General features: G+C 42.8%; 1 protein-coding gene across 1 annotated transcript; it reads right to left on the minus strand.

The window, feature by feature from the left end:
- Positions 1-5,696: 5,696 nt before the first annotated feature.
- tsr1 (TSR1 ribosome maturation factor) lies at positions 5,697-14,642 on the minus strand. Its single transcript, XM_052077461.1, has 15 exons — positions 14,463-14,642; positions 13,955-14,058; positions 12,907-13,135; positions 11,950-12,084; positions 11,411-11,853; positions 11,169-11,313; positions 10,845-11,020; positions 9,613-9,827; positions 8,620-8,779; positions 7,671-7,781; positions 7,454-7,586; positions 7,270-7,386; positions 6,294-6,434; positions 6,140-6,214; positions 5,697-5,928 (listed from the first exon to the last, which is right to left on the minus strand). The coding sequence occupies exons 1-15, from the start codon at positions 14,578-14,580 to the stop codon at positions 5,750-5,752; spliced, it is 2,481 nt and encodes an 826-aa protein (XP_051933421.1). The 5' UTR covers positions 14,581-14,642; the 3' UTR covers positions 5,697-5,749.
- Between the last annotated feature and the right edge of the window lie 508 nt (positions 14,643-15,150).

Raw genomic sequence — 15,150 nt, forward strand, 5'->3', positions numbered from 1 at the left:
GACGGTGTGATAACCATTCAACAGGAAATTGAACTCTTTGTAACAGAAGAAAGACCCTGGTGGAACAATATGAGCAATATTCATTATTATTATTATTATTATAATTCATTGACTTCAAAGGGTGAGTAGTTTTGTGTAATTGCAGCTTGATTATTCAGTATACCTCTGAAAATTAGATTGGATTGAATACAACTTTATTGTCAAATGTGCTGTATGTACAGCACAGATGAAATTTCTTCCCTCTTAAACATAAAATATTGCAAGACATAAGCTCAGTGAGCAGTTCAAGCCGTCATTCTTATTCTTACCACGAGGGGTATGCAGTCTCCCCCTTGTGGTACAAGAAAGAATCCCTGCCGAAGTCCAGTTTGGTTGTATTTAACTTGAAAGTTGCATTTATCTTTCAGAGCTGTAAAATTCATCATTCACCTTCATGTGTAATAAATTTGAATTGAATCACTATCAAATGTCACTTCAACCCTTGCCTGTACATTTGAGGTTTGATGATGGCAACAGTTTGCGCCTGGAACAAATTCATTCACTTTACATGATTTCCTACGGGAAAGACGCGATGGAAGTCAACTGTGTTGGCCTTTGGCACGTCCACTGCGTATGTTTGTGCATTTAGGGGATATTGAATCACCATGACCTTGAAAACACACACGCGCACACGCACACACACACACACACACACACGTATTGCCGCTATCACCTCATCATATATATCCTCATCTCACCCCTCGGGTGGTGTCCGTCCCTCATTCAGCTCGGGTCCTCTACCAGAGGCCAGGAAGCTTGAGGGTTCTGCGCAGTATCCTTGCTGTTCCCAGCACTGCACATTTCTGGACTGAGATGTCCGATGTTGTTCCCGGGATCTGTTGCAACCACTCATCTAGTTTGGGGGTCACTGCACCGAGTGCTCCGACCACCACAGGCACGACTGTCACCTTTACCTTCCAGGCTCTCTCCAGCTCTTCTCTGAGCCCTTGGTATTTCTCGAGTTTCTCATGTTCCTTCTTCCTGATGTTTCCATCACTAGGGACCGCTACATCCACTACAACGGCTTTCCTCTGCCCTTTATCTATGATCACGATATCTGGTTGGTTCGCCATTACCATCTTGTCAGTCTGGATCTGGAAGTCCCACAGGATCTTCGCTCTGTCATTCTCCACCACCTTCGGAGGTGTTTCCCATTTTGACCTTGGGGTTTCCAGTCCATACTCCGCACAGATGTTTCGGTAGACTATGCCAGCCACCTGGTTATGGCGTTCCATGTAGGCTTTCCCTGCCAGCATCTTACACCCTGCAGTTATGTGTTGGATCGTCTCAGGTGCCTCTTTGCACAACCTACACCTTGGGTCTTGTCTGGTGTGGTATATCTGGGCCTCGATGGCTCTGGTGCTCAAGGCCTGTTCCTGAGCAGCCAGGATGAGTGCCTCTGTGCTGTCCTTCAGGCCAGCCCTCTCTAGCCACTGATAGGACTTCTTGAGATCAGCCACTTCAGTTATGGTCCGGTGGTACATCCCGTGTAGGGGCTTGTCCTCCCATGATGGTCCCTCTTCCAGCGCCTCATCTTCTGTTCCCCATTGTCTGAGACATTCTCTGAGTACGTCATCCGTTGGAGCCTTCTCCTTGATGTATTCATGGAGCTTGGATGTTTCATCCTGGACAGTGGCTCTCACACTCACTAGTCCCCGGCCTCCTTCCTTTCGGCTTGCGTACAGTCTCAGGGTGCTGGATTTGGGATGGAACCCTCCATGCATGGTTAGGAGCTTTCGGGTCTTAACGTCCGTGGTCTGAATCTCTTCCTTTGGCCACCTTATTATTCCTGCAGGGTATCTGATCACTGGCAGGGCATAGCTGTTTATTGCCCGGGTCTTATTCTTGCCATTGAGCTGGCTTCTTAGGACTTGCCTCACTCGCTGGAGGTATTTGGCCGTAGCCGCTTTCCTTGTTGCCAGTTCGAGGTTGCCATTGGCTTGTGGTATACCAAGGTACTTGTAGCTGTCCTCAATGTCTGCTATTGTTCCTTCAGGGAGTGAGACCCCATCAGTGCGGACTACCTTTCCTCTCTTAGTCACCATCCGACTACATTTCTCAAGCCCGAATGACATCCCGATGTCGCTGCTGTAGATCCTGGTTGTGTGGATCAGTGAATCTATGTCCCTTTCGCTCTTAGCATACAGCTTTATGTCATCCATGTAGAGGAGGTGACTGATTGTAGCTCCATTTCTGAGGCGGTATCCATAGCCTGTCTTGGTGATTACTTGGCTTAGGGGGTTCAGTCCTATGCAGAACAGCAGTGGGGAGAGTGCATCACCTTGGTATATGCCACATTTGATGGACACTTGGGTAAGTGGCTTGCCATTGGCTTCAAGTGTGGTTTTCCACATTCTCATCGAGTTCGCAACGAAGGCTCTTAGGGTCCTGTTCACCTTATACAACTCCAAGCATTCAGTGATCCATGTATGTGGCATCGAGTCATAGGCTTTCTTGTAATCAATCCAGGCTGTGCACAGGTTGGTACGTCGGGACCTGCAGTCTTGTGCGACTGTTCTGTCAACCAGGAGCTGATGTTTGGCTCCTCTGGTATCTCTACCAATGCCCTTCTGTGCTTCGCTCATGTATTGATCCATGTGTCCACTTATCTTAGCCGCAATGATTCCTGACATGAGCTTCCATGTTGTGGAGAGACAGGTTATTGGCCGATAGTTGGATGGGGCTGCACCCTTCGAGGGATCCTTCATGATCAGGATCGTTCGCCCTTCGGTTAGCCATTCTGGGTGAGTCCCATCCTTCAGCAGCTGGTTCATTTGTACTGCTAGGCGCTCATGGAGTGCTGTGAGTTTCTTTAGCCAGTAGGTGTGGACCATGTCCGGGCCTGGTGCTGTCCAGTTCTTCATATCTGAGACTCGTTCCTGTATGTCTGCCACTGTTATGGTAACTGGGTTCTGTTCAGGGAGGTCCCTGTGCTCCTCTCTCAGGGTCACCAGCCATTGTGCACTGCTGTTATGTGCAATCTCCTTCTCCCATATGCCTTTCCAGTACCTTTCAGTTTCCAGTCTTGGTGGGTCAGCTCTGTTGTTAGGACCCTGCCACTGAGCGTACACTTTCGCAGGTTGTGTTGCGAACAGCCTGTTTATTCGTCTGGCATCATTCTCTTTCGTGTACCGCTTTAGGCGACTGGACAAGGCTTGGAGCCTTTGTTTGGCAGTTTCGAGTGCTTCAGGTATGGTCATCTGGATGTACTTCTCGGATATCGGCCTTTTCATCACACCTCTCTGGGCCTCCGTCAATTGACTCACATCTTTCCGGGCCGCCTTGATCTTCGCCTCCAACCGTCTTTTCCATGGTGGGTAACGTATCTCATGGTTGCTCTTATAGCCCAGAGTCTCCAGGATCACTGATGCTGAAGCGTATATCAGCTCATTGGTTTCTGTGATCGTTACGGTAGGGATCGCCCTCAGTGCTGCATTCACACTTTCTATGAGACTTTCAGATGGTACTTCAAATAGTCGTTGTAATCGGTTTCTAGGTTGCCCAGCTTTCATTCTCGCCATGATCTTCGCTTTCAGGTCAGTTGCTGCCTCGCTCAGCATTTCATTCATTGGGGCTGGCCACCCAATATATATATATATATATATATATATATATATATATATATATATATATATATATATATATATACACACAGGTATATATATTTTTTCTCTTCATTTTTTTAAGCACAAGGTGAACTTTTGCTCCACTTGTATCACGTTGCCTCCGTCTCAACGTATTCGCCCTGTGCTTGCTCATGTCGACATCTTGGCATGCCCGCCGGGATGAATCATGTTTCTGCAAGCGTGCAAAAAAAAAGGGGGGGGGAGAGGGCGCGGGGGGGGGGGCTTGCTATTCCCAATAAATACTGAGATTCATAAATCAAGCATTTCCCCCCTTTGCAAAAAAAAAAAAAAAAAACAACTAACAACTGCGGAGCATTTTTTGGCCTTCGTTTTTGACAGCAACAATGAGGCTATGAACTTTGCGGTGAAGAAGGGGCAACATCGGGTCAAAAAAAGAGCAAGCCACACTTCCAAACCACATTTTTGGGGGGCACAATGCTATAATTTTTCAGTAAGTCAGAGGTTAGACAGCTCAGGGGATGTGTGCAGCAGAAGTATTGCTAGCGTGAGTCTAATGGAGGTGCCAGGTTTCTCTGTAAGGCTGGTAGGTGTAAAAAAGGAAGGCTTTTTCCATCCCTGTCACGTACTTTGGTTATTGTTTCATAGTGTATCCAATTTCCTATGGGACAAGTGATTAAATACTCTACAGAAAACCTCTGAGGTGCCTTCGTGAAGTCGTATCTCCAGCCGATTTAAAAAGTAAATAAATAAAAAATGAGCTCATAAAAAGTTTTTTGCCTGTGATAGGAGTGTCAACATTTGACCGGTAAACCGTCATCATGTTATTTGAAAATATACTTTTGCAAGACAAGCAATATTTTTTGCATCACAACTACTCATGTCAAATGTTTAGGAGTATGGACATTATTTTGCAAGTCATAAATGCTTGTTTTACAAGGGATTCAAGTTTTTTTTTTTTTGGAAAAGAACATCAAATATTACCTGTTAAATTTGGTCATTTAAACCCTGGAGAACCCAAGAACCCTTCTTTGGAAAATGGTGAATTATACATTAAATGACTGCTATATGGTCACTGAACACCAAAATATATGTTTATTCAAATATTCAATGCTTAAATCCTAATTTAGTATTAGGGCCAAATTTGCTTCAAGGGTAGTATCTGAGTAGCAGAATTTATTGTGGCCAAATTTGACCCCATGTGTTCTCCAGGGTTAAGAGATGATAATCATGATAGAAGACAAACTATTTCAAGTGGTCGTGGCTCATTCAAATAAATAAATAAATAAATAAATAAATAAATAAAAAATAATTTAAAAAAGGACCATCAGGAAAAAAAGAGAACATTTTAAATCTAATTTAAAGTTTTTGCCCATTTTAATGAAAATAACATCAAACCCTTATCAGTGAAAAGCTGTGTATATGTAAATTAATATTATTTATTGAGTCTTAGATCTATTTTTTGTTTCGTTCATGTAAACCACCGTTATTGGGATTTCTAATCACGCCGTGTGTGCGGTCACGGTTAATCGCGTAAGGGCAGTTGGCTTGAAAAGTAGACCTTATGTATAAAAAGGTTGGGCAACCCTGCCTTAGAGAATCAACACTGCAGTTAAGCATTTTAAGTACTGGTCCATAGTTGCATTTGTAGACAGATTATCTTTTACTTGATGCAAGACTGGATCAAGAATGCATTATGTCAATAATCTTAGCTAGATATGGATATTATCAATATGGAAGTTATAGTTTCTCCTTTGCCTGGCAAAACATATGATTCAGACTATTTACTTCGGAAGATTTATACATTGCCGCCCTCTGGTGGCCCACACCCATTTAGCAGTCGAGAGGCAAGAAAGCTGAAATCAAAAGGTGTGGGCTTCGGTTTACGGACAGAATGTCATTCATTTGGAGGTGACGTCAACAAATTTGGGCATAAAGCTAGTAAGGTCATAATTGCAGTCAATATTTGAAAGAATAGCAGTTGTTGACCAAACATACACCAACCCCTCCCCCCCAAAAAAAAACGAACTGGGGACGGACTGCGTGTATCCCAATCATAAGCACCAACATGCATAGAGCCGCCAATTAGGTTTATTCAATAACAATGGCATTTTGGTCATCTCAAACTATTCCATGTCTAAGTCCTGCAGGTCCACCATCGACTCCCGTTTAAACCAGGGCAGAGGCAAAGGCACGTAGGGGTCGTACGTCCAACGAGGATAAACCCTCTTGTACAAGTTCATCAGGACCGTGTCTTGAGAGCGCAGTTGACTATCAAACACGCACTTCATGTGACCATGTGTTCCTTTAAAAAAAAAAAAAAGTGTTATGATATGGCCTCAAAATACACTTACTCTTTTGACAAACATATTGCCATCATCCCCCCCATTCAAGAGTAAAAGGCAAATAATGTTATTCAAACCAAGTTTTTTTTTCTCCCATGGTAAATCCATTAATCAACCAGTCCTAGATTGACCGCAGATTGCTGTGAATGATCAATTTTTCATTTGTCTGACCTAAAGCCTCCTTGATGTGGCCCCTCCGACCCCATTTAGTGCGCAGCTCCACGGGTTTGAACCACATGATGTCATCTAGCACACAACGAAGAGAAAAACAGATCAGTAACAGCTAGGGAGCAGAAGAATTGTTGAGGAATTAAAGAATGCTCACCCCGGTTGAAGAACATGTAACGAACGACGGCGGAACGCCGGTTAATTTTGAATGGGTGTCCGCTCAGCACGATCCTCTTGAGCGCAATGCGTTGTGGGTCACAATTGAGCAGGCTGCCAGTAGCCACCAGGTCCTGTACGCCTATGAGCACACAATTTATTTACGGGGGGGAAAAAAATTAAAGGCAGAATCAGGATAAGAAAGTCATGATACTGTAGGAATTATGTTATACTGTTGTAGAGCAACACATTATATTTTACACTGATAAACTTTTCTTTTTACTACACACAAGTTAAAAGTGTATAAGGCGTATATCCAAAATTTTTTGGGGGAAAAATAATATTTTGGGTAATAAGTGCTAAGTTTAGAAAAAACAAAACATTTAAAAAAATTGAAATTTTACTTCATACATTTTCACCATTAAAAAACAACAAATCACAAATTTACAGTCATATTATAATTAAAAGGTCAAATAACTACAAATATAATTAAGACATCATTGTAAAAGAAAAAAATCTTGACTATGATCTGAGAAGTAATTTTAGTGAGACAAAGAGTCATCATTGATTAAAATAACATCAACGTCATAGCCAACTATAAAAAGCGTTAATCTCACAACATAAATTGCATTTTTAATCTAATGTGACAAGATTTTTGTAATTTAAAAACAATTATTTTACAAGACGTAAATAATATTTTACACAAAAAATTACTTTTAAGAGGAAAAGGGCATGACTTCACGTCATAAGCTTTCCTGTCACAAGTTAAAATTTTGATAAAAGAAGTTCAAATTGTCTTGTTGTTCTACAAGAAAAAAAAAACCTAACCGTCATTTGAGAATCAATGTTCACATGATCCACTAAGAGGGTGCCACAGTGAGTCACTGGCATGAATAAAGTAGTATTCGTAAACAAATCAAGTCAAATTGAAATTGTCTTTGTAGGGTGAGGGGGTGCGGGATTTCTGCTGATCTCACCATCGTCCCTCTGCTTGAAGAGCAGGACTCCTGTTGGAGGGAAGGTGATGGGAGCATACACCGACACCACAGTGGGGGCGCCCGGCCGGAGGAAGCGCTCCATCTTGTGCTTGTCGGCTGAATAGCAACAACGGTTAGCGCCTGAGTAGTTGGCTTGAACGGTCAACTACACCCTCCATCGTACCCGAGGTGTGCTGAGAGAAGATGGGCGAGGCCCTGAACCGTCGAAAACCGCAGTGGAACACCAGCTCCTCTTTGGACTTGATGGGCTCCGTGTTGCTCGGGTGCCTCCTTACCAAAAGGTGCATCACTGACATCTAGAAATGAAGCCAATACAAGTTGGATCAGTGTTTGGGGTGGAGGTTAACAGCTTTTGTTTATAACGTGAAGAGCACAGGCACCTTCTGTTCATGGGGGAGGAGAGACACCAGCACCAGCGGCCTGCCTCCTTGCACGCTCTCCATCACCGAGGAAGGTACATCACTGATATGGAGTGTGACGTACCAGCCCACCTGCACAGCACAGAGCAACGTTCAGAACAAGTCTATTAAAACTTCTTGACATCATTGTAACTTGCGGACAGCAGTATTGAGTAAACCAAGCTACCTGAATCTAAAACTCTGTACTATGAACAAAACCAAATGTAGACCTATTTTCAATTTTGTCGAGCTTTTCAGTGTTTGTCATTAGGCAGCAAGGTACTTCGAAGTGGCAGAAAAGCCATTGGCTACCTCAACCGAACTCCGTGACAAAAGATTTAGTTGGGGGTTGGTCCCCAAATGTAGTACTCCAAAGGTTTTGTTTTGTTTTTCCAAAATAAAACAAACCAAAAAATAAATAAAATCGACAGATGTCGGAATTAAAATCAGTAGCTACTTCCCAACGGACAAGAATCAAAACCAAACTGCCATCATTGGATTTGGCGAAGTCATTTAGTAGGTCTTCGTAGAAAAATGTTTGGGTGGATCATCTTTGAGAAAGTTAGCTAAATGTGTGCTGCCCATCTCAGGGTCAAGAGAACACATCTGTGCCAATCACAGAAACCGGAAATAATTAGCCAGCCCCTCGATGATCATCTTCACTTAATGTTGAATTTCCATCACGTCTGTTTTTGAAATGTAAACCTGCGGTCAATGTTGCATCTCATTTGGAATTTGTCTACCTCACAATGCGTCTGCTTTTTGACTGACACTTAACACAGTCAAACTAAGGCGTTAGCAAAGAAGTCTGAAATCATCGATTAAGCCATTGAACCTGGACGGTGTCACACATTTTGCTATGCTGGCAAGCACGATCACATTTTAAGTGGAAAAAAGGTTAACGCTTGATGAAAGGGTGCAAAGGTTTCACCATGGCGCCTTCCTCCTCTTCTGCGGCTTCAGCAAGAATGCGGCGGCGGGTGCGCTCAAAACTCTGGAACTGGAAGATGCGCGAATAGTTGTGAGGCAAGTTCTCCATGGGATCCCAAGGGGAGGAGCGGAAACTTTTCAGACCCCGGTAGCGCTGGAACCTGGAGGAAGGGGTCACCCAGTCTCAAAATAAGAAGATCAAGCATTTAAGGCATTTAAGATCAATTTCTAAGCTTCTTCATCACAGGTTTGGCAAAAAACTAATATACTATACTTCTCAAAATGACACTATTGCCGGTACTACTACTATTTCGGCAGAAAAAACTACTAATTACTAATTCAAAAATGTATAATACATAAAATCCCCCCCACACCCCAATACATTTTAATGCGTGTCAATTATATGAGGATTTTTGCTATTTGCGGGCCAACCTTGACCGTATTTGCCACGAAGAGGGGTCGACTGTAAATATATGGTTCAAATAGCTTAGATTTGCGGTTCCCAGAAGGCATTGTGTGGCACAATGCAGTTAATTAATTAAGTTATAAGGACATTAATCCTTGTTATATGTGTCTGTGTTACCAGTTCACGTGTGCCAAATGTATTTATTTGTATAATTTATGTTGCACGATGCTTTTCGCATTATTCTTTTTGGAAGACTTTTATCACTTTTAAATTGTGTGTAAAATAGTGACATCAAGGTCAATTCGTTGCCCAACTTCCATTGCTCACCTAGGCTTTGTTTGTCAAAAGTGAGATGTGCTGTATTTTGAATGTCAGGTCCATGGAATGACCTTTTTAAGCATCCATTGTTGTGGTATAAATTGATGCGCAATGAATGATACCTGTGTTACTTGAGCATATAAAGGTAAAAAGAAACCTGTAAACATCGGCCATTTGGCCGATGTTTGGAGGGCCATAATCTGTTGGGCAAATTAAATCCCGAAAGCACATGCAAAGGACTTATGCACAGGGGTAAAATTCAGAACGCACCTGATTTTGGCAGCCATGTCAATGGGCGTGTCCACCTCATCGGGAAACATCTCATTGGCTCTCGCCTCGCGGTAACGTTTGAGACCCTCCTCTTCCTCCATCTCATCCATGTGCTCGTCATAGCGCTGGTCGGCTCCTGCTCGCTCTGTGGAAGACAATTCTTCTTCTTCTTCCTCTTCATCCTCCCCTTCTGAGGGAAGGTATGAACCTGCATCCTGGCAAAATACAGACCAAGTGGTAAGAACACGGGACAATAGTCAGTAGTTACGCATCTCCAACCACAACAATTAACGTGTTATGAATACCTGCATAACCGCGTCAAACTGTATTTTCCCTCTTTGCTCGTGATGCAGTTCTGCATGAACACGGAAGAGCAGTGCTAAGTCAAGCTAGCAAATGTCACCCCAAGAGGTAGCTTTACACTGCCCATAAAAGTTTGTTTGTTCCTTTCAGAGTCCTCTTCGGTATTTACAGCACCGATGTGAAATGGAGGGACGAAGTTCACAATTTCCCCTGATTGTTACCTTTAACCGTGTGATGTATGAAACGCGCTATATAAATAAAGTTGCCTCCCCCTAAGATGAAAACTAGCAGCCATCGTGCATTTACGTGCCACCCCGCAATGACATCAAGACACATTAGGTGGTTGAGCCTATTTTCCCTAACATTGCTGCATCCCAAAAAAATAAATAAAACGCTTTTGAAAGAACCCTATTGTTACTCGCACATATTCCTGTCTGTGAAGTTCAAAACATCAAACAAGTGCAAGCAATTTGTATTTTCCTCCTTTGAAGGAAAGCTGGAAATAAATCATTTGGGCGAAGCCTCCCCGTGTCCAGACAGGAAGTGAGTCGTGTTCGTCGAGCAGGAGGATAAGAGGCTTGCTTTCGGGACGCATGCACCAAAGCACTATTGTTTTGGCCTGAAGCCTGCTGCGGCAGACGCTTGGATAAACAAACTAACACGTCTGCACAGCAACGCATGAGCCATTCAAACCGCCATAATGTCGCATTTGTACAGTTCCATAATTGGATAATTGCAATTATTTGTCAAAGAGCTATTTACTCAAGACAAAATCAACAAATTCGGATCCCCAAAAAGTGCTGAATGTAACCCTTTCAATGTCCTTAAAGAACAGCACAAAAATCTGTTTTCCAAGATAGATTTTTTTTTGTGTTTGAGAAGTAAAACATTTTATGGAAATGCTTTCAATAAAGCAAGGACACAATTACCTGTGAGTCATCATCGTTCCCTTCAGGGATCTCATCCATCATTTCATCATCGCAGTCGTCGTCTTCGCTGCTTTCTTCGTCCAGGTCACAGTTTTCATCATTATCCACGATCCACGCTGCCTGGTAGTCGGATGTTCCCTTTGGAACTTTCATCACGTGCTTGCTCTTTCTGGCCTCTAAAAGACAGCAATTAAATGTGATTTATTGGTACGTGGTATAGTTCATCTTTTTGGTAACGAGGTGTCGTTCGTGTGGATTTTCTGAGGGTGGGGCAGGGACCTAAACTCTCCAAATCCACATTTTAGAGATTGTCTCATTTTGTACCTTCAGCCTCAAACAGCTCTGATTCTGTGGGCCATGTCTGCTCTCCATCCATGGGGTCCACCTCAGCTTCAGTCTGCAGGCTTTCCCGACAAGAGGGGTCTGCTTTTATTAGCACCCTCACAGGGGCCTCTGCTTCGTCACCATCCTGCAAGAGAACAAACAAACATCAAACATGCAGACCACAGCAAAATAGCAACCGAAAAGAGTTATTCTGAGCTGTCGGTTTTTCACTAAAATCCTACCATCATGTTAACCTCTCCAGCCTTGCCGCGCTTGCCGGGTCTGGGTGCGGTTGTGTTCAAGGGAAGTGGGTCCGTTGGAGCGTCGATCTGACTCAGTTGAAAATCACCATGTCCACTGATGTGCACTAGCCTGTCCACGCGGAAAGGACGACCACGAACATACCCGGAGACACAGAGTGTGCCAAGGCTGGAGGGGCTACCCGGCGTGCCGCTGGGTGTAAAAGTGACGTGCTGGGCTATGAGATGAGAGCGTCTGGACCGAAAGCCCAGCTTCCGCTGTCTGTGTGTGCCCAAATGTCTGAGCAGAAGGGTGACATCCTGCTCCGAATCCAGAGGGAAGAGACGGGCCTCAGGGAAGCGCATTTCGGTGACTTTGGAGAGTGCCCTACGGCAATCCACTTTCTTCTTTACCGGCAGGTCAGACATGCCCTGGCACACAAGAGCTAGCAAGGTGTGGATTTTTTTGGGACGAAGGAGATTACATTAAAAATCAATAAAATACGAAGATGAAATGTGACAGTTGTATGGGTGACACTTACCATAGCTCGGGAGGCCCTGGGCAAATAGACAGGAGAGACAGTAGTCGCCATAGCTGTCCCAGCCTTCATCAGAATTCAGCACAAAAATAAGGCTATCCACTGTCTTTGCTACATCGAGCAGTGAATGTATGTCATCTGGGCAGAGAGAGCACATACACGCTTCAAGTCAAAGCTTAGAAAAAAAGCGGAAGGCATCTTTAGACTGTTATTGTATAATTTGTATGTTCAAGTGTGAAAATACCCAGACAACTCTGATCACATGGTGTATATTTTTTATGTCAGGAATCAAAAATATATTCCTGGTATAACATTTTTGACTTTTTACCATGGGATGCCTTAAATTGACGTAAAAAATTAACGCTGGAGTGAGTCGTTTCTGTCGCCCCTGTGGTGAAACACTGCATTACAACAGGAGAACCATCATTTTGATTGCATAGACCAGGGATGGGGAACTGGCAGCCAGGCAACCCGGGATCATAGTAGGACTGACCATTTGATTTTAAAACGTATTAATTAAAATACAATAATATAAATAATTCACTTTTTTTCATTGAAAAACACCCACAAGAGGACATGAAGCACATGCATACACATAAGGGGTGTTCGCACGGCAAGGCACGGAGACCGAGAAGGAGAAGGACATGCCTGTATAGTAGTTGCTTGAGTTGTGTATGTTTTAAAACGAACCAACACGACAGCTCTTTGTTTCATCATTTTGCTCCGCTGCAGAAACTGCCGTGTGAAGCCAAGTGGGGCTGCCCCGACGCTGCGCCGGTGCTAACACGCTCAACGGGTTTGTACGTGTGACCGCTCCACAAAATTTGCTCTGGTATAAAATATATTGCAACAAAATACATCGGTGCAGCACCGGAGCAAATGTGTGCCATGTGAACACCCCTAAAGACCGGAGGGCAGCCTCAACAGAGATTTGAACCCACAAACACTCACAGTACTTACCTGTGCTGGTTCTAAGAAAGGTAAATCTTTGTTTAAAACGAGGCACAACCAGTCCGAAACTGTCACTGGCGCCACTGACAGACTGCTCCTGGTGTACAACGCCGCCTGCGCCCTCTTGACGGAGAAGTTTGGTAACAACGCCGGCGTCTACTGTGGCATGAAGAGGGACCACGGCAACCAGGATAGGAGGACCATCCCTGGTGCCTAGACGCCGCTTCTCCGTTAGCACCTAGAATGATGAGAAATATTCAAACTCAGATGTGCTATTCAACAGGCTATTGCATATGTTTGGCTGGTAAATGGTTGAAGTGATGAAATTCTGATTTGGATTAAACAATTTAGGTCCGATTCCATGCTTTTCAATACTCTGCCAAACATGACCAAAAATATGCCATGCTACCAGAAGGGCAGTAAAATTCATATACCGGTATACACATCGACACAGAAGACCACTGCATCTAAACCGCACTGAAATGTGTTGTTTGAATACACTGAATACATGCATGGGAGTTTTGTTGTATGAGCTGTCTGCATTGGTTGCTGACACTAATGTCCAAATGTATGTTGTTTAAAGGTCTATAATTACAGCAACATTGATGCTAGTTTTGTTTGCCTGTCTATAGTGCTTTGCATTGTGAGTTCGAATTAAGCTAGTAACATTGGTGCTTTGGTTGAATTGCTTTTGGTCTCTTTTCATTTTGTGTTCAGTTTGAATAAAAACTTCAACTGGTAGTGGCAGTAAACAGATGAAAGCAAGTACTTGAAGAATAAGAATAGGTCACTATCTGACAGACTTCTGCTCGTTTCGAAGTAATTTGTGCTCTGAACACAAGACAAAGAAAAGAAAAAAACATTGGCCCAGGCGGCTTGTATCTCATAATATACATAAATAGTATAATTTACTTCTGTGTTGTCGTGCGATGTTGACTGTTGTGTTGTTTCACCGGTACAGTATTTGAAATATATATAGGGGAATTGATGGGTAGACGCATTAAATCAGAATTGGGGACATTGAACTGCAGCCTCGTTAATTAGCATTTGTAAATACCATGTCTCTCTTGTTCTTGCGTAGTTGATTAGCTTTGTTCTTTCTGTCCATCTTCCGTTGCTCTTTTCTCAGTTTTTTAGTGAGCGCTATCACCGACACCCTTCCTGCAAGAGATTGTATACAGTATATGGTTTGGACAAAGTGGAGAAACCGTAAGACATCATTTATCATAGATTCCATAATGAAGCAAATACGAAAAATCATGTATGTGCTTATAATGTGAGAATAGCTGTTTTGAAACTGCAGATTAAACAGGCTGAACGTATTTTTTCTCTGTGCAATTACTGTATATCCCGTGTCAAATGTACAAATTGCAAGCATTCTATATTACTGGAAACAACAAGCACAATACTATTGCTCGATCAATATCTCTATGACAGTGTCATTCGTATCATAGTCAAGGCACACACTTTTTGATTGGAGATGTTAACACGTGTGATGTGTTAGCCGCAATAACGCTAGCTATGGGTGCTAGTACATGTCTAATTCAAAATAAAATTACACTCACCTTTGTTTTCTCTCTCAATTTCACCTTTCGTCCGATGCTTGCCATGTTTGTGCCCTTTGTTTTTCTGCTTAAAGACGCCCGGCCGGTGGCCTTGCTGCTTTTCCCCGTTTGCGACCATTTTTTACCATGTGGGCCTAAACTATCTGGTTTACTTCCGGAAGCGTTACGTCATGACGGTAAACGTCCATACACTTCCGGGATGTGTTTTTGCTTCGAAATAAAAGTACTGTAATCCCTTAAAAAAAACAGGTAATAACTTCAAAATAGCAATTCAAACCTAACCATACATTTGCTATAGTACTTGCCATTAAAGAAAAAGTGTAGATACGTGTGTAAAATTAGTAAAGTAGTTTCTTCCCTCATTAATTATTTCTCATTGTTCACTGTACTGGTGAAAGGACACATTGATTCTCTTTTCTTTCATCTATGACTACTTAAAATAACAAGGCGTATGCTGGAATATAGTTGTACGATTGCATGATTGGCATGTCTTATGTTATGTGTTGTGTTACATTACCGTATTTTGTTATTTTATATTCCCTGTTCTGTAAAGTGCTTTGTTACAGCTGCAGCTGTTGTGAAAGCGAAAGAACGTGAAAGATGTATTGTATTATTTCAAATTATTTGAATTATAATTCATTCAACAATTATTCAATAAACTAAATAAATTGTTAAACATGTATGTGAA

The sequence above is a fragment of the Hippocampus zosterae genome, chromosome 10, assembly GCF_025434085.1.
Source record: "Hippocampus zosterae strain Florida chromosome 10, ASM2543408v3, whole genome shotgun sequence".
In the NCBI taxonomy this organism is placed as follows: domain Eukaryota; kingdom Metazoa; phylum Chordata; class Actinopteri; order Syngnathiformes; family Syngnathidae; genus Hippocampus; species Hippocampus zosterae.